General features: G+C 48.9%; 4 protein-coding genes across 5 annotated transcripts; 2 read left to right on the top strand and 2 right to left on the bottom strand.

The window, feature by feature from the left end:
• The first annotated feature begins 439 nt into the window (after positions 1-439).
• Positions 440-8,224, top strand: LOC148892089 (calpain-2 catalytic subunit-like). The gene is made up of 21 exons (XM_089006482.1): positions 440-795; positions 875-944; positions 2,036-2,154; positions 2,244-2,377; positions 2,438-2,606; positions 2,667-2,750; positions 2,824-2,909; positions 2,978-3,043; positions 3,126-3,286; positions 3,410-3,579; positions 3,653-3,664; positions 3,754-3,965; positions 4,079-4,115; positions 6,030-6,095; positions 6,239-6,296; positions 6,370-6,434; positions 6,502-6,570; positions 6,643-6,721; positions 6,837-6,953; positions 7,914-7,972; positions 8,047-8,224. The coding sequence occupies exons 1-21, from the start codon at positions 559-561 to the stop codon at positions 8,068-8,070; spliced, it is 2,094 nt and encodes a 697-aa protein (XP_088862608.1). The 5' UTR covers positions 440-558; the 3' UTR covers positions 8,071-8,224.
• Positions 8,225-8,840: 616 nt separating this feature from the next.
• mrps28 (mitochondrial ribosomal protein S28) lies at positions 8,841-9,575 on the bottom strand. The gene has a single exon (XM_089006487.1). The coding sequence runs from the start codon at positions 9,426-9,428 to the stop codon at positions 8,904-8,906; it is 525 nt and encodes a 174-aa protein (XP_088862613.1). The 5' UTR covers positions 9,429-9,575; the 3' UTR covers positions 8,841-8,903.
• Positions 9,576-10,017: 442 nt separating this feature from the next.
• On the top strand, positions 10,018-14,318 carry sde2 (SDE2 telomere maintenance homolog (S. pombe)). Its single transcript, XM_089006485.1, has 7 exons — positions 10,018-10,232; positions 10,640-10,757; positions 12,514-12,625; positions 12,720-12,889; positions 13,746-13,854; positions 13,926-14,106; positions 14,197-14,318. Exons 1-7 carry the CDS (start codon positions 10,116-10,118, stop codon positions 14,245-14,247), a joined length of 858 nt encoding a protein of 285 aa, XP_088862611.1. The 5' UTR covers positions 10,018-10,115; the 3' UTR covers positions 14,248-14,318.
• mtif2 (mitochondrial translational initiation factor 2) lies at positions 14,293-27,349 on the bottom strand. Of its 2 annotated transcripts, none has more exons than XM_089006483.1 (13): positions 27,010-27,349; positions 23,610-23,736; positions 23,430-23,544; positions 23,189-23,360; positions 22,951-23,111; positions 21,654-21,830; positions 20,724-20,988; positions 19,174-19,378; positions 17,234-17,486; positions 16,309-16,449; positions 16,083-16,247; positions 15,885-16,025; positions 14,293-14,606 (listed from the first exon to the last, which is right to left on the bottom strand). In XM_089006483.1, the coding sequence occupies exons 2-13, from the start codon at positions 23,724-23,726 to the stop codon at positions 14,437-14,439; spliced, it is 2,082 nt and encodes a 693-aa protein (XP_088862609.1). In that variant the 5' UTR covers positions 23,727-23,736; positions 27,010-27,349; the 3' UTR covers positions 14,293-14,436. The 2 variants fall into 2 exon arrangements, with proteins under 2 accessions (XP_088862609.1, XP_088862610.1); XM_089006484.1 differs by having other exon boundaries at positions 17,234-17,489; positions 27,010-27,017.
• Between the last annotated feature and the right edge of the window lie 48 nt (positions 27,350-27,397).

The raw sequence follows: 27,397 nt of genomic DNA, 5'->3' as shown, positions 1-27,397 counted from the left end.
GTGAACGCTGGCGCATATGGCTACCGCTGCTCACCCACAGAAAAACATCCAGTGACTGTAATGTGACCTTGAGAGTTTTAAAAGGCGCTTAGAAATATTATTATTATTAGTAGTAGTAGTAGTAATAGTAGTAGTATTATCATTTGCTAGCTATTTGCTATCTGGCTGGCAGGCTAGCTAGCTATCTATTCACTATCTAGGTGGCCGGCTATCTAGATGGGTATCTGTTGGCTAACGATTGTATTAAAATGTAAATATATAATGTATATAAAATGTATTATCATTATGAAGTTAAGAATCTTCTGATTCTGATTCTGAAGTGAGTATTTTTTTGGGGGGGGGCGTCGATTCGTCGGTCTTCATCCAAACCGCAAAGAATTTCCGACATGAGCGCGGGCACGCGCGCGCCCGCCCGCCCCTTCGGCAGGGCGTGGGTTTATTTGCCTGCCGTGACGTCACGCGGAGCAGAAACTCTCAACGGCCGGAAAGTTTTGAGCTCCGAAGCCGACGACGACACCGCCGCCGCCTCTTTTCCTTCCTCGCCTCGTTCCCGTCGCCATGTCCGGCGTGGCGTCCACCCTGGCTAAGAAGCGCGCCGAGGCCGCGGGCTTCGGCAGCAACCAGCGAGCCGTGCCCTTCTCGGGCCAGAACTTCGGCGCCTTGCGGTCCCAGTGCCTGAGCAGCGGCAGGCTGTTCTGCGACCCCACCTTCCCGGCCGCCCCCGAGGCGCTGGGCTTCAAGGACCTCGGACGCAACTCATACAAGACTCGCGGTGTCACCTGGAAGAGGCCCACGGTACGTCGACCCGAAACCCGCCGCGCCCCGCGACTCGGCGCGAACCCCGAATTGACGCCGCTCGTTTGCTTCCAATCAGGAGCTGGTTTCTTCACCTGAGTTCATCGTGGGCGGAGCCACCAGGACCGACATCTGCCAGGGGGCGCTTGGTTCGTTCACCTTCCGGGGGGTGCGCGGGCAAAGTCAGAGAAAGGAGCACCTTTCTGGGGGGGGGGGGCTCCGAGGGCAAAGTTTGTTCCCCAAAACGCTTTTGGGGCCAAGACGCAAACGTCACGCAGGCTTTTGACGTGAAATCACGGCGACGCGCGTGGTGAAGCCCACCAAGATGGCCAACTTTACATCCAAAACAAACAAACAAACAACCAAAGCAAAGTTGTCCGCGGAAGGGGGTGGGGGGCGGGGTTCTTACTTTCTTTCTTCTGGCACACGCACGTGACACGCCCTTGGATTGTGTGCGCGTGCGTGCGTGCGTGATGAGTCACCAGCTGCGTGTGACTCACTTTTTGTTTTCTGTTGGATTTTTTTTTTGCTTCTCTTTTTCTTTTTTGGGCGTCTGCGAGGAATGTCGGCCTGCGGCGCCACAACAAGATGGCACCTTTTCCTTTTTCCCGGCTGCTGTCAATCATTTGGCGTCCCCGACCGTCAAATAAGCGGCGTCAAACCCGCGTCGTTTTTTGACAAATGGGAATCAGGCTCGTCCCGGTCGCCCCGTTCTCAAGCTCACTTTACAGTCACAGGATCAGTTTTTTCTGTGGGTGAGCAGCGGCAGCCACACGCGCCAGCGTTCACTCAACCCAGAAGTAACTCAAACTAACTGTTTACTGTAGCTTGCTTACTCTCACTAATTCTATTATTGTGCAGCCGAGGAGTCGCAAGAATCTCTGTAATCACCAGCGCCCCCTGTCATGAGGCAGGAGAACTGTGTGCCTCACCTATGCACACAGTTTTGATAAAAATAAAATAAACATTGTAGTACAGTGTTTATAATGTACAGCGACTACATTATATACACCAGCTGAACTGTAGAAATTTAGTTCATGTACTAAAAGTAAAAAAAAAAAAACTCTGGGTGAGCAGCGGCAGCCACACGCTTCAGCGTTCACTCAACCCGCAAGTAACTCAAATAGATAGAAAGCTAACTAGCTAGCGAATAGATAGCTATTCGCTTTTGTCCCAATCGCCCGGTTTCGTCCCGGCGGCCATGTTTTGGGCGTGTCTGAGTGTCGCCATGACAATGCAGGTGACTGCTGGCTGTTGGCGGCCATCGCCTCGCTGACCCTCAACGAGTACGTGATGGCACGCGTCGTCCCAGGCGACCAAAGCTTCCACGACAACTACGCCGGGATCTTTCACTTCCAGGTCAGAGGTCGCTCGCCCCTTCCCAGCTGCCACGTTGGCTGAAAACCAGAACGAAAACCAGAACGTCTCTCCCCCTTTTTTGGTGTCAGTTTTGGCAGTTTGGCGAGTGGGTGGACGTGGTGATCGACGACCGGCTCCCGGTCAAAGACGGCGAGCTTCTTTTTGTGCACTCGGCGGAAGGTCGCGAGTTTTGGACGGCGCTTCTGGAGAAGGCCTACGCCAAGTGAGACCCCGCCCCCACGCCGCCTGAGCCCCGCCCCCCGCTAACCCGAACTTTGCTTAGGGTAAACGGCAGCTACGAGGCCCTGTCGGGTGGCTCCACCACGGAGGGTTTTGAGGACTTCACGGGCGGCATCGCCGAGAACTTTGACCTCCAGCGACCCCCCGCCGACCTCTTCCAGATCCTGCAAAAGGCCTTGGAGGCGGGGGCCCTCCTGGGCTGCTCCATCGACGTGAGTCACTCGGGCGGCCATCGCCGCCGCCGCCGATGGTGACGTTTTGCGCTCCTCCAGATCACCAGCGCGGCGGACTCGGAGGCGGTGACGCGGCAGAAGCTAGTCAAAGGTCACGCCTACTCCCTGACGGGCGCCACCGAGGTCAGAGCCGCCCCCGCCGCCATTGTTGAGCCCCCCACCCACCCCCGCCGACCCCCCCTGCCGGCGTCCGCAGGTCAACTGCCGAGGTCGTCCGGAAAAGCTGGTCCGGGTCCGGAACCCTTGGGGTCAGGTGGAGTGGACGGGCGCCTGGAGCGACGGGTAGCGACGCCGAGGCGAGACGGGCGGCGACGTCCCCTGACCCCCTGACCCCCTGTCGGTCCCCGCAGGTCGTCCGAGTGGAACTCGGTGCAGGGAGACTGTCCGCACGCCAACGCCGAGGACGGCGAGTTCTGGTGGGCAAACGGCGAGCGAGTCGGCGCCGTCGCGGCCGACTGGCTCGCCGGCGGCCCTCGGAGTGACTTTGTTTGTCTTCAGGATGTCGTACCGAGACTTCCTGCGTCACTACTCCCGCGTGGAAGTGTGCACTTTGACCCCCGACACCATCTTGGACGACTCGGTCAAGCACTGGAGCGTCAACAAGTATGACGGCTCGTGGCGGCGCGGCTCCACGGCCGGCGGCTGCAGGAACCACCCCTGTGAGTCGGGCCATTGGGCGGAATGGCGGGTGGGCGGGGCGTCGGGTGGGCGGTTGGCCGGGCACCCTACCGCCCGCCTTCCCCCCTCCCTCGCCGGGCTGACGCGGCGGCGTACGCCCGCAGACACCTTCTGGATGAACCCGCAGTTCGTCATCAAGTTGGACCCCGAGGACGTCGACCCCGACGACGGCAAGGACGGCTGCAGTTTGGTACTGGGCCTGATCCAGAAGAACCGCCGGAAGCTGCGCAAGCAGGGCGAGGACATGCACACCATCGGCTTCGCCATCTACGAGGTGACGCTGCCGAAACCACCGTTGCGGGCGGGTGTGGGTGGTCTCCAAAAAGGTGACGCCCGTTTTGTCTCAGCTTCCCAGGCAGGTGAGCATCGCCGGCGCCGGCAGGAGGGGCGGCGGCGGCGGCGCGGGGTCGCCTGGTAACCGACCCCGGCCGCCGCGTATTCGCCGCAGTTCCACGGCCAGCGGCAGGTCCACCTGGACAAGAACTTCTTCCTGACGCACGCCCAGACGGCCCGCTCGGAGACCTTCATCAACCTGCGCGAGGTCAGCACCCGCTTCAAGCTGCCGCCCGGCGAGTACCTGGTGGTGCCGTCCACCTTCGAGCCGCACCTGAACGCCGACTTTTGCATCCGCGTCTTCTCCGAGAAGCGGAGCCAGACCGTGTAAGTTGGGGGAAGGGCGAGAAGGGGGCGTGGCGGGCGAGAAGGGGGCGTGTCTGTGGGGGGTCTCTGTTTCCAGGTGGCCCATCCCTTTGTGTGGCATTTGACCTTTGCAGGCCCTTTGACGACCCCGTCGGCGCCGACCTCGATGACGTGAGTCCCAAAATAATAATAATGATAATCCATTTCATTTCTATGCGTCTTTCAAAACTCTCAAGGTCACTTTACAGTCACAGGATCAGTTTTTCTGTGGGTGAGCAGCGGCAGCCACACGCGCCAGCGTTCACTCAACCCAGAGTAATTCAAAATGATAGAAAGCTAGCTAGCAAGCTAATAGCTAGCGAGAAAGCTAGCCAGCTATCTAGCTAATAGATAATACAGCTAGATAGCTTGCGAGCCAGCCATATAAAAAGCTTGCCAGCTAATAGATAGCAAATATCTAGCTAGCTTTTAGTCCTTTTCATCCAAACGTCAAGTAGACACGGTGACCTAGCTAGAAAGCTAGCTAGCAATATAGCTAATAGATATACAGATAGATAGCTTGCTAGAAAGCTAGCTAGCCAGCCAGCTAAGTCGCTAGCCAGCTAATAGATAGCAAATAGCTAGCTAGCTTTTAGTCCTTTTCATCCAAACGTCAAGTAGACACGGTGAGCTAGCTAGAAAGCTAGCTAGCAATATAGCTAATAGATATACAGATAGATAGCTTGCTAGAAAGCTAGCTATCCAGCCAGCTAAATCGCTAGCCAGTTAATAAATAGCAAATAGATAGCAAATAGATAGCTAGCTTTTAGTCCTTTTCATCCAAACGTCAAGTAGACACGGTGACCTAGCTAGCTAGAAAGCTAGCTAGCAATATAGCTAATAGATATACAGATAGATAGCTTGCTAGAAAGCTAGCGAGCCAGCCAGCTAAATCGCTAGCCAGCTAATAGATAGCAAATAGCTAGCTAGCTTTTAGTCCTTTTCATCCAAACGTCAAGTAGACACGGTGACCTAGCTAGCTAGAAAGCTAGCTAGCAATATAGCTAATAGATATACAGATAGATAGCTTGCTAGAAAGCTAGCTAGCCAGCCAGCTAAGTCGCTAGCCAGCTAATAGATAGCAAATAGCTAGCTAGCTTTTAGTCCTTTTCATCCAAACGTCAAGTAGACACGGTGAGCTAGCTAGAAAGCTAGCTAGCAATATAGCTAATAGATATACAGATAGATAGCTTGCCAGAAAGCTAGCTATCCAGCCAGCTAAATCGCTAGCCAGTTAATAAATAGCAAATAGATAGCAAATAGATAGCTAGCTTTTAGTCCTTTTCATCCAAACGTCAAGTAGACACGGTGACCTAGCTAGCTAGAAAGCTAGCTAGCAATATAGCTAATAGATATACAGATAGATAACTTGCTAGAAAGCTAGCGAGCCAGCCAGCTAAATCGCTAGCCAGCTAATAGATAGCAAATAGCTAGCTAGCTTTTAGTCCTTTTCATCCAAACGTCAAGTAGACACGGTGACCTAGCTAGCTAGAAAGCTAGCTCGCAATATAGCTAATAGATATACAGATAGATAGCTAGAAAGCTAGCTAGCAATATAGCTAATAGATATACAGATAGATAGCTTGCTAGAGAGCTAGCTAGCAATATAGCTAATAGATATACAGATAGATAGCTTGCTAGAGAGCTAGCTAGCTAGCCAGCCAGCTAATAGATAGCAAATCGCTAGCTAGCTTTTAGTCCTTTTCATCCAAACGTCAAGTAGACACGGTGACCTAGCTAGCTAGAAAGCTAGCTAGCAATATAGCTAATAGATGATATACAGATAGATAGATAGCTAGAAAGCTAGCTAGCAATATAGCTAATAGATATACAGATAGATAGCTTGCTAGAGAGCTAGCTAGCTAGCCAGCCAGCTAATAGATAGCAAATAGCTAGCTAGCTTTTAGTCCTTTTCATCCAAACGTCAAGTAGACTGTCGGAAATCCCAATGAAAACAAATGAACCGGCGTCCTCTCGCTTGTCCTCCTTTGACATTTTCTCCGGCGTCACATCGGCCAATCCGCTGCGTCCGTGTCGCCCCCGCAGGAAATTGTGGCGGAGGAGGAAGTGGACGCAGCCTTCCGAGGCCTGTTTGCAAAGTTGGCCGGCCCGGTACGTAGCCCGCCGCGCCCGTGCTAACACTCGCGCCAGTTGTTGACGCTGGCACCCATGCTAACACTCACGACCACGCTAACGTTCCCGCACATTGCCAACAATTGCGCCCATGCTAACGCTCGCGCCGCATTGACGTCCAGGACATGGAGATCTCCGCCGGAGAGCTAAGGACCATCATGAACAAGATCGTCTCCAAGCGTGAGTTTCGCGGCGTCCGACGGCCGTCTGGCGGGCGTCCGGCAAAGCTTTCGTCCATCTCCTCCGCCAACAGGAAGTGACATCAAGACGAGCGGCTTCAGCTTGGACACGTGCAGGGTGATGGTCAACCTCATGGACGTATCCTTTTCTCCGATGAGGCTCCTGCGGTGAAACGCGTCGGCGGCGATCCTTGACGGCCTATCAGGAGAGCGCCAACGGCAAGCTGGGTCTGTCGGAGTTCGCCACCTTGTGGAAGAAAGTGCAGCGCTACCTGGTAGCACGCCGCCGTCGCCCGCCGTCGCCCGCTGTCGCCCGGCGCTTGACGCTCTGCCTCTTTTGCCGACAGTCCATCTACAAGAAGAACGACACGGACAACTCGGGCACCATGAGCACCCCCGAGATGCGAGTGGCCTTCAAAGACGCCGGTCGGTCTCGCCGCCGATCTTTCGCTCCCCTTCCAAGATGGCCGCTTGCCTGCGTGACATTTTGGGAAACTCGGGCGAGTGGTTGACCCCTGACCCCCTTTGGCTTTTGTGGCAGGTTTCACGCTGAACAACGCCATCTACCAGCTGCTGGTCGCCCGCTACGCCGAGCCCGACTTGACGCTGGACTTTGACAACTTTGTGGGCTGCTTGATGAGGCTCGAGATCATGTTCCGTAAGATGAGCGCTCTCTCCTCATGCTAGCTTGCGCTAGTTAGCCTGCACTAGTTAGCCGGCGCTAGTCAGACTGCACTAGTCTGACTGCGCTAGTCAGATTGCGCTGGTTAGCCTGCGCTGGTTAGCCCGCGCTGGTTAGCCTGCGCTAGTCAGCTCGCGCTAGTCAGCCCGCGCTAGTTAGACTGCGCTAGTTAGACAGCGCTCGTTAGCCCGTGCTAGTTAGACAGCGCTCGTTAGCCCGCGCTAGTTAGACAGCGCTCGTTAGCCCGCGCTAGTTATACAGTGCTAGTTAGACAGCGCTCGTTAGCCTGCGCTAGTTAGACAGCGCTCGTTAGCCCGTGCTAGTTAGACAGCGCTCGTTAGCCCGCGCTGGTTAGACAGCGCTCGTTAGCCCGTGCTAGTTAGACAGCGCTCGTTAGCCTGCGCTAGTTATACAGTGCTAGTTAGACAGCGCTAGTTAGACTGCGCTAGTTAGACCACGCTAGTTAGACCGCAGACTGCACTGGTTAGCCCGCACTAGTTAGACTAAGCTAGGTAGACCGCGCTAGTCAGCCCGCGCTAGTTAGACTGCGCTAGTTAGACAGCGCTCGTTAGCCCGTGCTAGTTAGACAGCGCTCGTTAGCCCGCGCTGGTTAGACAGCGCTCGTTAGCCCGTGCTAGTTAGACAGCGCTCGTTAGCCTGCGCTAGTTATACAGTGCTAGTTATACAGTGCTAGTTAGACAGCGCTAGTTAGACTGCGCTAGTTAGACCGCAGACTGCACTGGTTAGCCCGCACTAGTTAGACTAAGCTAGTTAGACCGCGCTAGTTAGCTTGCACTAGTTAGCCGGCACATTTTATTATCTCGCGCTCGTTAGCCCGCACTCGTTATCGCACGCTAGTTAGCGAAAAAACAACAGACAAGCGCACGGTGAAAAGGGTTGTGTCGCTTTTGAAAGCAGTGTGTTTTGCGCGCTCAGGAATTTTCAAGAAGTTTGACCCCAACGACAGCGGCTCCATCCAGCTCAACTTCAACCAGGTCAAAGTTCATCACCACAAAGTGGCAATTGTGTGGGTGCGATGGTGTCCTGATGCTTGTCCTCTCCTTTTTAGTGGTTAAACTTTTCCATGATCTGAATGACGCCTCGCCCACGTTAGCGCCGACATTAGCCAAGTCCGTGGCCCGCCGTCCTCTCCGAGAAAACATCCTGGCAAGACAATTTGACACCGACGTGCCTTTACCACAGCAAGAAAAGTGTCCAAATAAAATAAAAGCTGTTGAACATCCAAAGTTGACAACATGACAAAGTTCTTTGACTCCCGAAAGACATCCAACCTCACGAGGATCGATTACATCTGCGCCAGGGTTGTCGTTTTGTTTTCCCCTTCAGCCATTTTTGCTTTTGATCACAGTGGATCGACGTCAGAAGGACGGACGTCAGCCCGGCCGCAGACGTTCATGCGTATACGCAGATGAAACATGTCCATGTGGTGTCAGTATTGAGCAAAAGTATTCATCGACACAGTGTCATGTGACATTGTGTCGCTGTGTCGAAACGATACAGGATGCCTCATCTACCCATCACGAGTGAACGCTGGCGCGTGTGGCTGCCGCCGCTCACCCACAGAAAAACTGATCGTGTGACTGTAAAGTGACCTTGAGAGTTTTGAAAGGTGCTTAGAAATCAATTGTATTATTACTATTAGAATATTTGGAATTGCATCGTCCACGCGTCACGCACGTCCCGAGGCCATTTCGAGATGGAAAATGTAGCCGCGGCGAGAGAGATGTGACCGTTTCCAAGAGCGAACGGCCACGCAACATGGCCGCCGTTGGCTTCACCTGACATTAGCATTAGCCCGGTTTCACCAATAAGCAGTCAAGAAGGCGACGGTCTCACGCGGAGTTGCAAAGCACAAACGTTTTATTGAGAACAAAAGTGGTCCGGGGGGGGGGGGGGCGTGCTGGTTCAGGAGCGACCCGGCCCGTGGTCCAAGGGTCCGAGCAGGGTCGCGTGGGCCTCCATCAAGGTGACGTCGCTCTGAGATCCCAGGAAGCGCCCGGTGAGCTCGACGTCGTGCAGCCTCAGGCGGACCCGGACGCCCCGCTGCAGCTTGTCGCCGCCGTCCACCGGTCGCCGACACACGGCGTGGAACTTGGCGCCGAAGTCGACGTACAGGTCGTCGCCGACGACGTGGAAGATTTTCCCGACCACCGTCTTGTCTTTGGCCGGCCCCATCTGGACCGGCGGGCTGCGGCGGAAGAGGGCGGCGAACGAGGAGTCTTCTTCCCGGTCCGACGGCGAAGCTTCGCGGCGACGGAGCTCCGACTGGGAGACGAAGGCTGCCGCGAAGCCCGACTTGGGCTTCTTGTCTTCGGACGAGGACGACGACGACGAGGAGGTCCCGGAGCAGAAGAGGCTCCGCGGCGGGACCTGCGCGACGAGGCCAAGGGCACGGCGGCCGGCGTAGGCGGCGTTCCACGCGGCGGGCATCTCGCCGCTGACTCGATGGCAGCGTTCAAATTTACTGGGGTGACTGAGTCCACGAAGGGTTGTAATCTGACGTCACTTCCGGGATACTGGCCTCTGTGTCCCTGATGTCCTGTAGTAAACGGGGATTCCCCGAACTGGTTGCGGTCTATCGTCTATTTATTTTGTTTGAGTAATTTTATCTTCACACGGTCTCTCTTCTTTTCCTTTCGGCTTTTACCCTCAGGGGTCGCCACGGCGAATCAATGTCCTCCATCTATACCGGTTTTGTGCATCCTCTTCTCTCACACCAGCTACCTTCATGTCCTCTTTGACCACATCCATAAATCTTCACAAGGCCTAATTTTATCAAATGACTCCAGGTCCAAAAAAAATTCTTTGCAGAAGCTAAAAGGCCAAATTTTTGACTCCAAGTCGAAGTTTTCTTTCCAAATGATATGATGTGATGTAAATTACGAGAAAGAACGACTTTGGTGCACTTATTTTGCTTTATTTCGGTCAAAATGTAGCTTGATAAAGAAGAGCAAAAGAATAAAAAGATGACAGAAGTAGAAGAACGAAGAAGAAGAAGACAACCGAAGAAGAAGAAGAAGACAACCGAAGAAGAAGACAACCGACGAAGAAGACAACCGACGAAGAAGAAGAACGGCTGCGCAGGCAGAAGCTAAGCTAGCGCGCAGTCATATCAACATGGAGGCTAGCATGGAGGTTTTTGTTTGCGGGCCATGCGATTCGCGCTCTTCCAGGTGTGTTTTTCCGCACGGTTCGTCGGTTGGAGATGTCGTAGAGCGCTTTGTCCAACAACGGGTGAGTTTGAGCGACTTTAAACCGACTCGCAAACATTTGGTTTCTACTGCGCCGGTTGGGCTTCGGCTCACACCTACGAAGCTTTCGGCTCCATTTCAGTCGACGTCGTGCCGCGGAAAGTCGCCCCCAGACAGAATCCTCGGAAATTGTCTTCAACTATGTTGAACGTCAAATGGCAAATTGTGGCCCCATGTTACGACTCATTTGGCAGCACGCAATCGCAATGCGCATTTGGCGGAAGAAGAGATATTCGCTATCTATTAGCTATATACATATTAACTATATAGCTAATTTTGGTCACGCAATTCCAAAGAGTGACCACAACAGATAGATGACCCGTCAAGTCTAGATAATTCCCGAAACAAGCTCTGAGAGGCGTGAATTAAAAACAGTGACGTTTTTTTCAGGCGCCGGCCCGCGACTTCTACGTCGTCGGAAGTGACGGCGGCGTGAGCAGCCCGGACGAGCGCCTGCGGGCGGGCGCCGTGTATCGGCTGGTGCCGCGCCTCCTGGGAGGCAAGGGGGGTGAGTAATAATAATAATAATACAGTGAGACCTCAACTTCCGAACTTAATTGGTTCCCAGACAGTGTGTAAGGCGAAAAGTGTGTATCTAAAAAAAAAAAAATCCCATAGGAAACCATTAAAATGGGAATAATCCGTTCCCGGGTTTCCATAAAATATACTTTTCAACTAAATAAGCCTTAAAACTACACACCACATACCTTATTCTATGTATAATAAATGTGTTATTGTATTGTAATGAAAGAAATACACTGCATTGTATCATAAAGTCACTTTATTTACTTTATTTGTGATGGTCATTTATGGCTTGATGGAATGGTGTTGGAGGTCGAAGGTCAAAGCGAATTGCTGTTTGGAAAGAGAGGCGCATTACACGAGGACTGTAATTAAAGAAATAAACTGCTATAATATAAAGTCGTTTTATTTACCTTTATGATGGTCATTGATGGCTTGCCGAATGGTGTTGGAGGTCGAAGGTCAAAGCGAATTGCTGTTTGGAAAGAGAGGCACATTACATGAGGACTGTAATTAAAGAAATAAACTGTGCTGTAAAATAAAGTTGTATTTACCTTTTTGATGGTCGTTGATGGCTTATGGAAGGAGAGTCACCTTCCATAAGGACTGTTGGTAACTTAACCTCTGGTGCTGTTCGGTCGTGTGCTTCCTCCGAAGATCACTCCGCCAGCCGTGGTGGGTGTGTATTATGAAAATAGTGCTTATGAAAATAGGTTTTAATGTTCATAAGGTTTAATGTTCATAAATTTGACGTTTGTAAGACGAAAAGTTTGTAAGATAAGGTGTTTGTAAGTTGAGGTCTCACTGTAATAATACATTTGATTTCTAAGCGCCTTTCAAAACTCTCAAGGTCACTTTACAGTCACGGGATCAGTTTTTCTTGTGGGTGAGCAGCGACAGCCACACGCGCGTTCATTCAACCCGGAATAACTCAAATATATAGAAAACTAGCTAGCTAGCTACGAGACAGCCAACATATAACTAATAGATAGACAGCTAGCTAGGTAGCCGGATAACTAATAGATAGCCAGCGAGATAGCCGGTGAGCCAGCCAGATAGCTAATGGATAGCTAGCTAGGTACGTAGCTAGATAGCTAGCCGGGTAGTAATAATAATAAAAATCAATTTGATTTCTAAGCGCCTTTCAAAACTGTATAGGTCACTTTACAGCCACAGGATATGTTTTTCTGTGGGTGAGCAGTGGCAGCCACACGCGCCAGCGTTCACTCAACCCGGAAGTAACTCAAATAGAGAGAAAGCTAGTTAGCTCAATATATATATATATATATATATATATATATATATATATATATATATATATATTATAATAATAATCCATTACATTTCTAAGCGCCTTTCAAAACTCTCAAGGTCACTTTACAGTCACTCAACCCGGAAGTAATTAAAGTAGATAGAAAGCTACCTAGCTAGCTAGTACATAGGTAATAATAATAATAATAATACATTTGATTTCTAAGCGCCTTTCAAAACTGTATAGGTCACTTTACAGCCACAGGATGTGTTTTTCTGTGGGTGAGCAGTGGCAGCCACACACGCCAGCGTTCACTCAACCCGGAAGTAACTCAAACAGATCTGTTAGGTAGCTGTATAGCTATCTAACGGATAGCTATACAGCTAATAGATAGATAGCTAATATTTGGTTATCATTAAGTAGCCTCTGGAGCGGCCCGCGGGTGACGCCCAGCGTCAAGTGACCTGACCCCCTTTGTCCTCCTGGGCAGGTTTCGGCTCCATGCTGCGAGCGCTCGGCGCGCAGATCGAGAAGACGACGAATCGCGAGGCCTGTCGAGACCTGAGCGGACGTCGCCTGCGAGACGTCAATCACGAGAAAGAGTGAGCGACGCCGCCCGCCGAGCTCTCGCCGTTTGCCAGGATGGCGCCCATCAAAAACCGGACGCTAAAGGACGCCTGTGGCGTTTTTCCGCAGGATGGGCGAGTGGCTGAAGCGGCAAGCGGATCGCGAGGCCGACAAGGAGCAGCGGCGCGCCGAGCGCCTGCAGAAGAAAATGGCCGAGCCTAAACATCAGTTCAGCGACCCCGCCTACCAGGACCAGTGTCACAGCCTGGCCGAGCGGCTGGAGGACTCTGTGCTGAAAGGTCCCCCAATCACACATGGGCGTCGACAGGCGTTTGTTTGCAAGCCAAATAATAATCATCCTTTTCATTTCTAAGCGCCTTTCAAAACTCTCAAGGTCACAGCATACATTTTTTTGTGGGTGAGCAGTGGCAGCCACACGCGCCAGCGTTCACTCAACCCGAAAGTAACTCAATTATATAGAAAGCTAGCTAGCCAATAGATAGCTAATAATAATAATAATAATCCATTTCATTTCTAAGCGGCTTTCAAAACTCTCAAGGTCACTTTACAGTCACAGGATAATTTTTTCTGCAGATGAGCAGTGGCAGCCACACACGCGTTCACTCAACCTGGAAGTAACTCAAATAGATAGTAAGCTAATAGCTAGCGAATAGATAGCCAATAGCTAGCGAATAGAATCAGAATCATCTTTATTGCCAAGTATGTAGAACACACAAGGAATTTGTTTCCGGTAGAACACGCTGCACTAGTATCATCATCAAAAAAATTGCTAAGTGGCACTATACAGTTCAAATAGATAGCCAATAGCTCGCGAATAGATAGCAAATAGCTAGCGAATAGATAGCTAATAGACAGCAAACTATAGATAGCTATTTAGCGAATAGCCAGCCAGATAGCTATATAGTTCATCGATAGCTAGCTAGATAGTCAGCCAGCTGGACAGCAAATAGATAGCAAATAGCTAGCTAGCTAAATCAAGAAATATTCCGACTAAATGCAGATTTGTTTTCCCCTTTAGTCATTCACGGTAGCATAATTGCTAACGAGATTTTAGTGTGTTTTGCCGCTGATGAGTAACAAAGAACTCACAGGCACTCGCGAGCCATCCGCGCCAACCGTCTTTCCTCCACGCAGGTTTGCAGGCGGCGGCGGCTTCGCAGGTGGCGGCCTCCAAGCGGCCCGGCCCCGCTCGCCAACAGCCGCCGGTGAAGAAGAAGAAGAAGACGGCGGGTGCCTGTTCCTGGTGAGAGCCGTCACCAATACGCGCGGCGAGCCGAGAACCGTACCAATGACTCTCTGTCGTCACGGCTCCAGGAGCGGCTTGGAGGACATGAGCTCAGAGGAGGACGACGGAGACGAGACGCCGCGTGATGGCGCTGCGACGGCGCAGGAGGCGGAGCCCGCCACCTCAGGGGAAGTCCGCTTGAAGGAGACGCCGCCCTCGGAGACGGGCGAGGAGGGCGACGCGGCGGCCGGCCGCTCGCCGGCTTTGCGGGTAACAACTCGATTTCGCCTTCCAAAATGGCAAATTGATTGACAAGGAGGTGGACCAAGTCACGTTTATTTGTGTGTTTGCGTTTAACAGCGCGAAGCGGGCGAGGCGGAAGCGGGCGAGGCAGCGTTAGCCTCCGTGTGAAGCGAGCCCATTTTTTTTCCAACCCTCCCTTGTTTTTTGTTTTTTATAATAATAAAAATCTTATCCTGTGACATTGAGAGTTTTTCAAGGCCCTTATAAATTCAATGTATTATTCTTATAATAATACCTAGTGAATCGATAGCTAATAGCTAGCTATATAGCTAACAATGTCCTCGAATGGGGGTGGGCTCAGAATCCGGGGTCCCAGGCGCTGACCTGCGGCGCCCGGACTTCCTGGAAGCACTGGACCAGGTCGCCGGGCAGGAAGTCCACGTCACCGTCCAGCGACAGGCCGCACTCGCTGCCCGCCCCGGCGCTGCTCACGTCCTCCTTGTGGTGCTTCAGCGCCACCAGGCCTCCTGAAACGCAAAATGGCGTCCGCTCAACATGGCGCCATCCCCTGGCAACTGGTGGACTTGCCCCCCAAACCGAGACAATATTTTTTCTCCTTGTTGCGCTCCATCGTCACAAAGTTGCCCGTTCATCTGATAGTGAACATGCTGCTGGCATAATGAAATGTATTATTATTATTATTATTATTATTATTATTATTATTATGTCCTTTCACGTGGGAAACTGAGACTGCGCAATTAGCTCCATAAAAAGCACTCCTCCTGTCAAATTAAATGCTTGAATGGGAAAGTGGAAGGTGGGGCAAGGGTGAAGGGGGATCATTGTATCTATTAGCTATCTGGCTAGTTAGCTGGCTACCTATTGGCTAGCAAGCTGGCTGGCTATTACTTATCTGGTGGCTGACCAGCTGGCTAGTTAGCTGGCTATCTATTGCTATTAGCTAGCTAGCTGGCTGGCTATCTATTGGCTATTAGCTAGCTTGCTGGCTATCTAGTGGCTGGCTAGCTGGCTATCTATTGGCTAGCTAGCTGGCTGGCTATTACTTATCTGGTGGCTGACCAGCTGGCTATCTATTGGCTATTAGCTAGCTAGCTGGGTGGCTATCTGGCAGCTGGCTATCTATTGGCTATTAGCTAGCTTGCTATCTATTGGCTACCTATTAGCGAGCTGGCTGGCTATCCGGTGGCTATCTATTAGCTAGTTGGCTTGCTATCTGGTGGCTAGCTAGCTGGTTGGATGGCTATTAGCTAGCTGGCTGGCTATCTGGCAGCTGGCTATCTATTGTCTATTAGCTAGCTTGCTATCTATTGGCTACCTATTAGCGAGCTGGCTGGCTATCCGGTGGCTATCTATTAGCTAGTTGGCTGGCTATCTATTGGCTATCTGGTGGCTAGCTAGCTGGTTGGATGGCTATCTATTAGCTAGCTGGCTATCTATTAGCTATCTAATGGCTGGCTGTTTGGCCTTGCTATCTATTGGTGGTCTATTAGCTAGCTGGCAATCTGTTAGCTATCTATTAGCTAGCTAGCTTCTTTTTTTATTTATTTGAGTTATTCCAGGTTGAACGCTGGCGCATGTGGCTGCCGCTGCTCATCCACAGAAAAACTGATCCAGTGACTGTAAAGTGACCTTGAGTGTTTTGAATGGCGCTTACAAATGAACTGTATTATTATTATTATTATTATTATTATTATTATGATTATTATTATAAAAAGCTCGCTCGCTCGCCCGCTTTCTCTCTTTCAATTGAATTCGGGTCAATTGCAAATGGCGGCGGCGCTCACCCTCCCAAAGCGTCTGGCTGCCACGAATCAGTCGAAAGGTCATCTTGCGCTCAAGCTGACCTTTGAGCACGCGGCAGCCGGCCACCGCCATCTTCTTCTTGCCCGCCGACACATCGAACACGGCAAGAACCGTGGCCTCGCCTAGGGGAGGGCAGAGGTCAACGGCGAGTAACCCGGTGCGGCGGTTGCGCCACTCACCCAGGACCTGGTGCGTCACCAGCGGCGGCAGCTTGGCGGCGAGCTCGGCCTTGAGCTCGTCCACCATTTTGTAGATGACGTCGTGAAGACGCACGGCCACGTGGCGGCGTGCCGCCGCTAGCCGGATGCTCTTGCTCGCTGCCACGTTGAAGCCATACACGGTGCCTGCGCCACAAAAACCGTCACCAAAAAGGGCCTTTAGCGCGGAACGCCGCCCGTACGCTACCTCCGAAAGTTTCGGCCATGTTGACGTCGTTTTCCGAGACATCGCCGATGCCAACGTGGACCACTTCCAGGCGGCATTGATGCTCGGCGTCGTAGCTGTCCAGGATATTCAAGATGGCCTCCAAGGAGCCGTCCACGTCGGCTGTGGGCGGGGACACGCTATTCATTAGCTATCCGTGAGCTAGCTGGCTGGCTGTAAGCTGTCTAGCTGTTGGCTATCTGGCTATTACCTATTTATTAGCTAGCTAGCTAGCTTTCTATCTATTTGAGTTACTTCGGGGTTGAGTGAACGCTGGCGCTTGTGGCTGCCGCTGCTCACCCACAGAAAAACATGTTAGCTATCTAGCTAGCTATCTATTAGCTGTCTAGCTATGTATTAGCTAGCTTCCTATCTTTTTCAGTTACTTCCGGGTTCAGTGAACGCTGGCGCGTGTGGCTGCCGCTGCTCACCCACAGAAAAACATTAGCTATCTAGCTAGCTATCTATTAGCTGTCTAGCTGGCTGGCTGTAAGCTGTCTAGCTGTTGGCTATCTGGCTATTACCTATTTATTAGCTATACATTAGCTAGCTACCTAGCTTTCTATTGATTTGAGTTACTTCGGGGTTGAGTGAACGCTGGCGCATGTGGCTGCCGCTGCTCACCCCCAGAAAAACATTAGCTATCTAGCTGGCTATCTATTAGCTGTCTAGCTGGCTGGCTGTAAGCTGTTGGCTATCTGGCTGTGGATTAGCTAAGCTTTCTATCTATTTGAGTTACTTTGGGGTTGAGTGAACGCCGGCGCATGTGGCTGCCGCTGCTCACCCACAGAAAAACGTTATCCTGTGACTGTAGTGACCTTGAGGGTTTTGAAAGTCGCTTATAAATAAAATGGATGATTATTATTATTAGGCGGCTTTGGCCAGGTGCGTCGGGGGCGGGGCTTACCTTTGATGACGAGCGGCAGGGCGGCGTCCCCCGGCGGCGCCGTCTTCTCGCCGGGCCGGCTGGCGAACTTGCTCTTGTTGTTGCGGTAGAGCTGCGCCCTTCTTTGCCGCCAGCCGAGGTGCGCTAGCTCCGCCCTCTCCTTCCTGTAGGCGTCGTCGTGTTGCCGGCGCTTGGCCGCCACGGCGGTTTGCTCCGCCCCCAGCCGCTCAAGCTCCTCCTCTCGGCCACGCCAGGCCGTCACCTCCCTGGCGCGCTGCTGCCGGCGCAAAAGATGTCCGTCAGGTTAAAACTTGGCTAAACCTTTCATTAAATCGCCATGGTGGTTTGAGGTTTCATTTAGACCACGCTTATAACAGACTTCCTAGGTCGTTACCGTGTACGCTTAGTCATACTAATAAGGCAATCAGAGCCAGGGATTGAACATCAGAGGTAATCAGATTAGCTTCAGGGACTAGTCTACTGCTCCCCTCAACCTTAGAGCTGTCAGAGCAGAGGTCTGCTACCGCCATCTTTGTTCATTAGCAATATATATATATATAGGGCCACAGTTACAAGCACAACTTTAGTTTGCTGACGAAGCTTTTCGGATGAGGAGCAAAACATCCGACACCTTCGAAGAAGTACAGATGACGGCTTTATCATCTGCCTCTTGATTTAGAGCCTCAAAAGAAGATGATGTACCTCAATATTGTTTGTTTGTTTGTTTATCTATCTACCCTGTTTATGTAGTTATTTACTTTGCTTATTTATATATTTATTTATCCACCCAGCCATTTATTTACTCATCTCTTAATTAATGAGTCTATCTATTAATGTATGGATTTAGTCAATTTATTTGTCTTTTTTTCTAAATTTATTTATCTATCCCGTTTATGGACTTATTTAACCTGCTTATTTATTTATGTATTTCTCACTCTAGTCATTCATTTATGTATTTTTTTTTCAACTTTGTTACGTTGTTACGTGTTGTACGTATGTTATGCTGAATGAACGCTGGCGCATGTGGCTGCCGCTGCTCACCCGCAGAAAAATTATCACGTGACTGTTGAGTGTCCTTGAGAGTTTTGAAAGGCGCTTAGAAATGAAATGGATGATTATTGTTCTTATTAATGGCTAGCTCAATCTCTATTTGCCATACATTTGCTATCTAGCGAGCTACCTACCTAAATATCTATTTGCTATGTATTAGCTAGCTACCTAGTTGGCTATCTATTTGCTATCCATTTGCTATCTAGCTAGCTATCTATTAGCTGTCTAGCTATCTATTAGCTAGCAACTAGCGTTCTATCTTTTTGAGTTACTTCTTTGTTGAGTGAACGCTGGCGCGTGTGGCTGCCGCTGCTCACCCACAGAAAAAATATCCTGTGACTGTAAAATGTCCTTGAGAGTTTTGAAAGGCGCTTAGAAATGAAATGGATGATTAGTGTTCTTATTAATGGCTAGCTCAACCTCTATTTGCCATACATTTGCTATCTAGCTAGCTACCTACCTAAATATCTATTTGCTATGTATTAGCTAGCTACCTCGTTGGCTATCTATTTGATATCCATTTGCTATCTATTTGCTGTCTAGCTATCTATTAGCTAGCAACTAGCGTTCTATCTTTTTGAGTTACTTCTTTGTTGAGTGAACGCTGGCGCATGTGGCTGCCGCTGCTCACCCGCAGAAAAAAATATCACGTGACTGTTAAGTGTCCTTGAGAGTTTTGAAAGGCGCTGAGAAATAAAATGGATTATGATGATGATGATGATTATTATTGTTAGTATTACATTTACATTTGCACAGTATACACTTGACATTTTTATTTTGTTATGCTTAGAATTTGCTGCTGTGCACTGCAAATGTCCCCATTGTGGGACGAATAAAGGTTTTCTGATTCTGATTATAACGGTCAGCCCGGCTGCAGGCGGACCCGAATGGGAAAGGAAGGACGTAGCCACCTCCGAGTCCACCTCCAGGACCAGGTCTCCGGCGGAGGGGGCCTCCTTCCAGCCCAGCACCTCCGCGGCCACGCCGGGCCCCGCCTCCTCCAGCGCCCGGCCGCGCTCGTCCAGCAGCAGTCGCACCTTGGCCCAGGTCTTGCCCGCCACCAGGACGCAGCCTCGCCGCAGGGTCCCGCGCCGGACCAGCGTGGAGGTCACCGACCTTTGGGGAGGGGGCACAGGTGGAGGTGAATAACTTTCATCTGTGCAACCACAGGCAGAAATAAGCACATTCAACAAACATGTTTTTGTTGTAGTGACAGAATAAAAATGAGTTTGGGGGTCATTTTAGTGACATTTCTGGACACAATACTGGGCAACCTTTTTTTTTTTTAAATCTTGTTTCTGCCAAATACTCCATTCTTAACTCATTCACTGCCATTGCCGAATTTATTCAGGAATTGAAATGATGACATAGAGCACAATTCCCGAATTGCCTCGCGTCTTGTTTTTTCTTGTTGGAGTGCCGATAAAGTGCTGGCCAGACCTCTGCCAATGTTTTTTTTATCCTTCCACAAGGGGCAGCATTTCCCTTTTTCCATGTTAGCACCTTGTTCCAGCTTTAGCTCTTGTTAAAGCGCCATCGCTGGCTGACTGGATTGATATCCGGCTATTTTTTAGCTAGCTAGCTGTATGGATGGCTGGATAGCTGGCTATCTATTAGCTATTTAGCTAGCATTCCATCTATTTGAGTTACTTGCGGGTTGAGTGAACGCTGGCATATATGGCTGCCGCTACTCACATGCAGAAAAACTCATCCTGTGACTGTAAAGTGACCTTGAAAGTTTTGAAAGGTGCTTATAAATGAAATGTATTATTATTATTATTATTATTATTACTAGTACTACTACTACTACTACTAGGCTGGCTATCTAGCTGGCGACCCAGCTAGCTATCTAGCTAGCTACCTAGCTGGCAATCAATTTGCTATCTATTAGCTATCTAGCTGGCTATCTATTAGTTATACAGCTATCTAGCTACCTAGCTAACTGTCTATCTATTAGCTATCTAACTATTAGCTAGCTAGCTTTCTAGCTATTTGAGTTACTTCGGGCTTGAGTGAACGCTAGCGCGTGTGGCTGCCGCTGCTCAACCTAGCTATCTGGCTATCTAGCTACCTAGCTAACTTTTTGCTATCTAGCTTGCTACCTAGCTAGCTATCTATTTGCAATCTATGATCTGTCAAGCTTGCTATATATTAGCTATCTAGCTAGCTATTAGCTATCTATCTGGCTAGCTATCTAGCTGGCTAGCTATTAGCTATATATCAGCTAGCTTTCTATGTATTTGAGTTACTTTCGGGTTGAGTGATCTCTGGCGCGTGTGGCTGCCGCTGCTCACCCACAGAAAAACGTACCCAATTATTGTAAAGTGACCTTGAGAGTTTTGAAAGGCGCTTAGAAATGAAATTTCTTCTTATAATAATAATAATAATAATAATAATAATAAGTATTATTATTATTACTATTTCCGTGACCCCGAACCGGAACCCCGGCGCCCAGACGCACCCTTTGCCCTTGTCGGTGCGACTCTCCAGCACCAGGCCCTCGACGGCGCCGCAAGGGTCCGCCTTGAGCTCCAGGATCTCGGCCAGGGCGGCGGTGGCCTCAGCCAGCGCCGGCAGGTTGTGGCCCCGCAGGGCCGAGACATGGACGGCCTGCACATCGCCCCCAAAGTCCTCGCAGACCACGTCGTGGGCCAGCAGCTCCCGCTTGACCCTCTGGGGGTCGGCCTGAGCTTTGTCGCACTTGTTGACCGCCACGATGAGGGGGACTGGCGGGGCAGAAAAGCCTTGACTAGGTAGCCAGCTAGATAGTTAGATAGCTAATAGACAGCATATAGATAGCCAGCTAGTTAGTTAGATAGCTAATAGACAGCAAATAGCTAGCTAGATAGATAGCCAGCTAGTTAGTTAGATAGCTAATAGACAGCAAATAGATAGCTAGATAGCCAGCTAGATAGTGCTGTCTATTAGCGATCTAATTAGCTGGTTATCTAGGTAGTTATCTATTCACTATCTGTCTAGCTAGCTGTCTAGATAGCTAGAGATTAATAATAGCTATTAGTTAGCTAGCTTCCGGGTTGAGTGAACGCTGGCATATGTGGCTGCCGCTGCTGACCCACAGAAAAACTGATCATGTGACTGTAAAGTGACCTTGAGAGTTTTGAAAGGCGCTTATAAATGAAATGTATTATTATTATTATTATTATTATTAGTAGTAGTAGTAGTAGTATCTAGCTCGCAATTTTCTGTCTATTAGCTATCTAACTAACTGGCTATCTATCTAGCTATTTGCTGTCTATTAGCTATCTAACTAACTAGCTGGCTATTTAGCTAGCTATCTATCAAGCTAGCTTATAAATGAAATGTATTATTATTATTATTGAGCGGGCCGGGCGAGGCCTTTGGGGGGCGGACTCGCTCGCTGGCTCCTTACCTGCCGCCTGCTTGGCGTGCTGGATGGACTCCACCGTCTGCTCCATGACGCCGTCGTCGGCGGCCACCACCAAGATGACCACGTCGGTGGCCTGGGCGCCACGGGCCCTCATGGCCGAGAAGGCGGCATGACCCGGCGTGTCCAGGAAGGTGATCCTCTCACCCGTCGCCAGCTCCACTTCCGCCCGGGGGAAAAAAAGGGGGGGTCGTAATAATAATAATAATAATAATAATAATAATAATAATAATAATAATAATAATAATAATAATAATAATAATAATCATCATCATCATAATAATCATAATAATAATAATACATTTCATTTTCAAGCGCCTGTCAAAGCTCTCAAGGTCACTTATGAGTCACAGGATACGTTTTTTTTCTGTGGGTGAGCAGAGGCAGCCACACGCACCAGCGTTCACTCAACCCAGAAGTAACTAAAATAGATAGCTAGATAGCTAGCGAATAGATAGCTAATACATAGCAAATAGTTAATACATAGCAAATAGATAGCTAATACCTAGCGAATAGATAGATAATACATAGCAAATAGATACTTAATAGATAGCCAGCTATATAGCTAATAGATACAGTAGCGAGCTAAATAGCCAGCTAATAGATTTTCAAGATGTCTTGAATGAGGTCAACTGAAGACGCATAACAGATGGATTGCCTACATCTGCTCAATTAATAATAATAATAATAATAATAATAATAATTTATTTTTAAGCGCCTTTCAAAGCTCTCAAGGTCACTTTACAGTCACAGGCTACGTTTTTTAGCTAGCGAATAGATAGCTAATACATAGCAAATAGTTAATACATAGCAAATAGATTGATAATACATAGCAAATAGATAGCTCATACCTAGCAAATAGATAGATAATACATAGCAAATAGATACTTAATAGATAGCCAGCTATATAGCTAATAGATACAGTAGCGAGCTAAATAGCTAGATAGCCAGCTAGATAACAAGATAGCCAGCTAATAGATTTTCAAGATGTCTTGAATGAGGTCAACTGAAGACGCATAACAGATGGATTGCCTACATCTGCTCAATTAATAATAATAATAATAATAATAATAATAATAATAATAATAATAATAATAATAATAATAATAATACATTTTATTTTTAAGCGCCTTTCAAAGCTCTCAAGGTCACTTTACAGTCACAGGCTACGTTTTTTAGCTAGCGAATAGATAGCTAATACATAGCAAATAGATAGCTAACACATAGTGATTAGTGACAGGACCGGGTGACCCGCGTGGCTCCTGAGTGGGGGGTTTCGTACCGGCGAAGGCGCCGATGCGCTGAGTGATGCCGCCGGCTTCGGCGGCGGCCAGTTGGCTCCTCCTCAGGCTGTCCAATAGCGTGGTCTTGCCGTGGTCCACGTGGCCCATGATGGTGACCACCGGGGGGCGCCGCACCAGCCTGCTGGGGTCGGCGGGGGGTCTGCACGTTCCCGCCGCCAGACCGCATCAACTTTGGGACACCGGAAAGGCAGATTTTGCAGATTTTGGCGGCTCTACCTGGGCACGGCGTCTTTGTTGGGCCGCGGCGAATCCTGGCTTAGCTTCTGCCAGCGGAACTTCATCCCCGAGCGCATCACCGCTTCCTTGATCCAACGCTCCTCCAGCACCGAGGCCGGGCCGACACGCGACACGTCCAACGGCGTGTTCGCCAAGGCCTCCAGCACGTGATCTGCGGACACCCCCGCCCGGGTGAGACCCGCCCTAAACGCCAGCCGCCCGGGTAAACGAGTCCACTTACCAGGGTGCTTGTTCATGGCTCGCGCGAGGGCCTCCACCGTCATGCTCTGTCTGATCTCCACTTCCTGTTTGTGGGCTTTGGCCTTTGGCCCGGGCTCTTTTCTCTGACCTTTGAACTGCGGAGGGTAGGACGTCACGAGAAAGAGGCGCTTGACGGCCGAGACGGCGAGCGCTCGCTCACCTGCTTGGAGGCCAGCAGACGGGCGGAGATGGCCGACAAGGGACGGCGCAGAAAAGCCCCGGTTGGAAAGTCGGCGCGCGGGGGCAGGCCGACCGCAGCCTTCATTATCCGTAGCATCCTCAAGATTCTAGTGATGGGAAATCCAGCTCCTTTCAGAGATCCGGTTCTTTTGGCTCGGCTCACCAAAAAAAAAAAATCCAGCGATTTTGGCTCTTAAATTGCGCCTCAGTTTTTTTTTGTTAAATTAATTAACTGCCTAAAATCATGTAAAATTATGTGAAAAATGAATTACTCATGCAAAAAAAATACATTATATCAAATATTTTTATTTATATGGCTTTATTTATATGTGCACAGAGAGCATCCACTAACCAGTACATGTTACTTATACAAGCCTTAAAGGACAACCGACATCTCCGGACAAGTTGTGTCCATAATTTGTAAAATGGCTTCAAATGACTTCTACTGGGCGTGTTTTTAAAAGATTCCACCGCATATAGCTATATTTTACGTTTTAAGACTCTCGCTGAATATTAAGGAAGTCTTGTTTTTGAGTTGGTGACGAGTCCGTACGTGACGTCACTAAAGGAACGCCCCCTGACCGAAAAAAAGACACATTGTAGCAGTCCTTCCATCACGTCAATGTATTTTGCTGTATTGTTTGGTCTGAAAACCTTGTGTTGCACCCAAAAGCCGCCAGAAGAGGGTGTCCAAGCTCCATATAAGGAATTTCTCAGCCTGTGAAAACGGAGGTGGCCACAGGAGTTCGCCATTTTGTCCCTCTTTTCTGGTGATCGTTTCTCCCCAATGTTGCCTCAAAATGGCATGGAATAAATTATTTAATCGATTGCAAATATGTACGCTTTCCTCTTCAGAACTATTTGAATCATATTCATAACTGGAGGTGTAACAAGAAAGCATATTCTCTGAATCTGAAGCCATTGTTTTGATTCACAAGCAATGTGCTTGACGTGATGTCACAAACTGGGGGCGGGACTTTCTGAAAATGCCCAATTCACAGCTCAATTTTTTGCAGATTTTGGACACTTTAAGTCATTTTTATTCCTGTTTTGCATTTGAATAAAATATACTGCGTGTTTTGAGTATTTTAGATGCTATAAAACGTTTTTCTGGTGTCAGTTAAAAAAACAACAAAGTGACGTCGGTTGTCCTTTAAAGGACAACCGACGTCTACGGACAAGTTGTGTCCAGAATTTGTCATGATCTGTTTGGCGACCAACGGGTGGCGCTGTCGGCCCCGCCTGCACCTGTACAGGTGCTGGTCGTCCCGATCAGTGGCGGACTGCCACGTTCGGATTGGCGACCAACGGGTAGCGACGTCAGCCCTGACTGCAGCCTCGCAGGTGCTGGTCGTTCTAATCAGTGACACTTAAAAGGACTCCCGGCACGACCATCCGGTGTCGGTTCATTGTTTGTTGCATGCTTTGTCTGCAATTGCATGCATTGTACGCTGTGTATGTTTGTTAAACCTTGGCGGACTTATACACTTGGTTTTCTTTTGACACTTTTTTCTGTTCAGATCATTTTGATGTTTTACATTTTGTTCCTGCTGACCTTTATTTTAATACCATTTATCAAACGCAACCTCCTGCTCCCTCCTGCCTGCTTTTTGGGATCCGCACCCACCATCGCCACCTCGCAAAACGTGACAGAATTTGTAATATCGCGTATTTTACAAAGATTCCACCGCATATAGCTATATTTTACGTTTTAAGACTCACGCTGAATATTCCGGAAGTCATTTTTGAGTTGGTGACGAGTCCTCACGTTACGTCACTGAAGGAACGCCCCTGACCGAAAAAAGGACACCTTATAGCAGTCCTTCCATCACGTCAATGCATTTTGCTGTACTTTGTTTGGTCTGAAAACTTCGTGTTGCACCAAAAAAATGGCAGAAAGGGGCGACAAAGCTCCGTGTAAGGAATGAATCAGCCTGTGGAAACGGGCTGATTCATTCCTTACACGGAGATTTGTCGCCCCCTTCTGCCTCTTTTTGGTGCTACATTTCCCGCCCCCAGATACCTCAAAATGGCAGGAAATAAATTCTTTAATCGATTGCAAACATGTATGCTTTCCTCTTCAGAACTATTTGAATCATATTCATTACTGGATGAGTAACAAGAAAGCATATTCTCGGAATATGAAGCCATTGTTTTGATTCTCCAGCAAGGCAAGACGTCTTGGGGTGACATCACGAACAAGGGGGCGGGACCTTCTGAAACTGGCCACTTCCGGTTTCATTTTGTTGCAGTTTCAGCACACATTAAGTCATTTTTATTTGTGTTTTCCGTTTGACTAAAAATATCCTGCGTGTTTTGGGTATTTTAGATGCTATAAAACGTTTTTCGGATATCAGTTAGGAAACAAAAAAGTGATTGTCGGTTGTCCTTTAAACATACTCATATAAACCTTAAACATACTTAGATAAGCCTAAAACATAGATTCCATTGAAAATATAGCACTGAAGCAACTTACAAACGAATTCACCTTACGAACTAGTGATGGGAATTGCGGCTCTTTTCCGCTCCCAAATGGTTCCTCAGTTTGTTTGTTGTTTGGTGCTTAAATTAATTAACTTCCAAAAATCATGTAAAATTATGTGAAAAACGAATTACTCATGTAAAAAATACACAATATCAAATATTTCTATTTATATGGTTTGATTTATATGCGCAAAGAGAGCATCCATTAACTTTGACTTTCCCTGTGTTTAGTCTAGTCTGATGATCAGCTGTCACTAATGTGCTTTTCATATTAATAATGCTATCATACCAACTAGTAAAAATAGAATAATTGAATAATAATAACAGCATAATGTGATAATATTTGTCCACCTGTCTAACTCAACCCCCCTACTCCTTCTCCTCACCGCTGCATGTGTCTGTAATTCTCCCCTCCCACAGATATCAACCAATCACGTGTGGCTATAACCAAAGACTGGGGGCGGGGAATAGAGGACAAAAAAAGTTGGCTCCCATTTCTGGCTCCTTGTTAGGAACCGGGTCTTTTCGTGCACTTCAGAGATCCGGCTCTTAGAACCGGCTCGTTCGCGAACGACACATAACTATAAATTTAACAGATTCGTGCGAGTGGATCACACGTATGGACACGCAGTGGCATGTCTCGAAGAAATCGACATCGGAAAGAAATCGGCTTTTGGACGCAGACATTAGCATGTCAGGCTAGCTCAAATAAAAAGGACGCGGACACTACGCTGTAACCGAATGCAACATCGTCTATGTACGCTTTTGATACCAAAAATGGCAAACATTTTCTAAGCGACGAATCTTCTTCTTCTTTTCCTTTCGGATTTTGCGAGTCAAAAATGTCCGGAAAGACCCAATGAGCGCGACTAGGTGTGTAGTGTGTCTTTACTCACCTGAAATGAAAAAAACCAGCTTTAATTCCGACCGGATGATTTCATGTTGACTTCTGGACGGGCGCCGCCATGACACTCCATTGTACCGGAAGCGAAGTTATTACGCTGCAGCCCCCATCGGCGCGAGGTGGAACTGCAGCATCAATGCCCGCGCTTCAATTCATTCATGCTTGAAAACTTCCCCAGTAAACAAAAAAAAAACAAGTTACGTACTGAATACACCGATAAAAACAAAAAGAAGAAACGAAGGATTTGAAAAGAAATGTCCAAATAATGAGCGTACAACCAGAGTCCGAACCACTTTTGATACTCGTCGCTCAGTACCGATATCGACAAGGGGGGGAGGTGACATCACTTCTGTCACGTGCCTCGTAGTGATGTGTCGTTC

The sequence above is a fragment of the Hippocampus bargibanti genome, linkage group LG10 (assembly GCF_051943395.1).
Source record: "Hippocampus bargibanti isolate YZ-2025 linkage group LG10, ASM5194339v1, whole genome shotgun sequence".
Classification (NCBI taxonomy): Eukaryota; Metazoa; Chordata; class Actinopteri; order Syngnathiformes; family Syngnathidae; genus Hippocampus; species Hippocampus bargibanti.
This window is presented reverse-complemented; position numbering and strand designations above follow the sequence as displayed.

Excerpts from the sequence above, each read along its gene's own strand:
- LOC148892089 (XM_089006482.1), top strand. The coding sequence starts at position 559 with ATGTCCGGCGTGGCGTCCACCCTGGCTAAGAAGCGCGCCGAGGCCGCG. Across the intron at positions 945-2,035 it reads CATCTGCCAGGGGGCGCTTG|GTGACTGCTGGCTGTTGGCG; the intron begins GTTCGTTCACCT and ends ATGACAATGCAG. Across the intron at positions 3,287-3,409 it reads CGGCTGCAGGAACCACCCCT|ACACCTTCTGGATGAACCCG; the intron begins GTGAGTCGGGCC and ends GTACGCCCGCAG.
- mrps28 (XM_089006487.1), bottom strand. The coding sequence starts at position 9,428 with ATGCCCGCCGCGTGGAACGCCGCCTACGCCGGCCGCCGTGCCCTTGGC.
- mtif2 (XM_089006484.1), bottom strand. The coding sequence starts at position 23,726 with ATGCTACGGATAATGAAGGCTGCGGTCGGCCTGCCCCCGCGCGCCGAC. Across the intron at positions 23,545-23,609 it reads GTCTGCTGGCCTCCAAGCAG|TTCAAAGGTCAGAGAAAAGA; the intron begins GTGAGCGAGCGC and ends TACCCTCCGCAG. Across the intron at positions 19,379-20,723 it reads CGCACCGACAAGGGCAAAGG|GTCGGTGACCTCCACGCTGG; the intron begins GTGCGTCTGGGC and ends CCCTCCCCAAAG.
- sde2 (XM_089006485.1), top strand. The coding sequence starts at position 10,116 with ATGGAGGCTAGCATGGAGGTTTTTGTTTGCGGGCCATGCGATTCGCGC. Across the intron at positions 12,626-12,719 it reads GACGTCAATCACGAGAAAGA|GATGGGCGAGTGGCTGAAGC; the intron begins GTGAGCGACGCC and ends GTTTTTCCGCAG. Across the intron at positions 14,107-14,196 it reads GCCGCTCGCCGGCTTTGCGG|CGCGAAGCGGGCGAGGCGGA; the intron begins GTAACAACTCGA and ends TGCGTTTAACAG.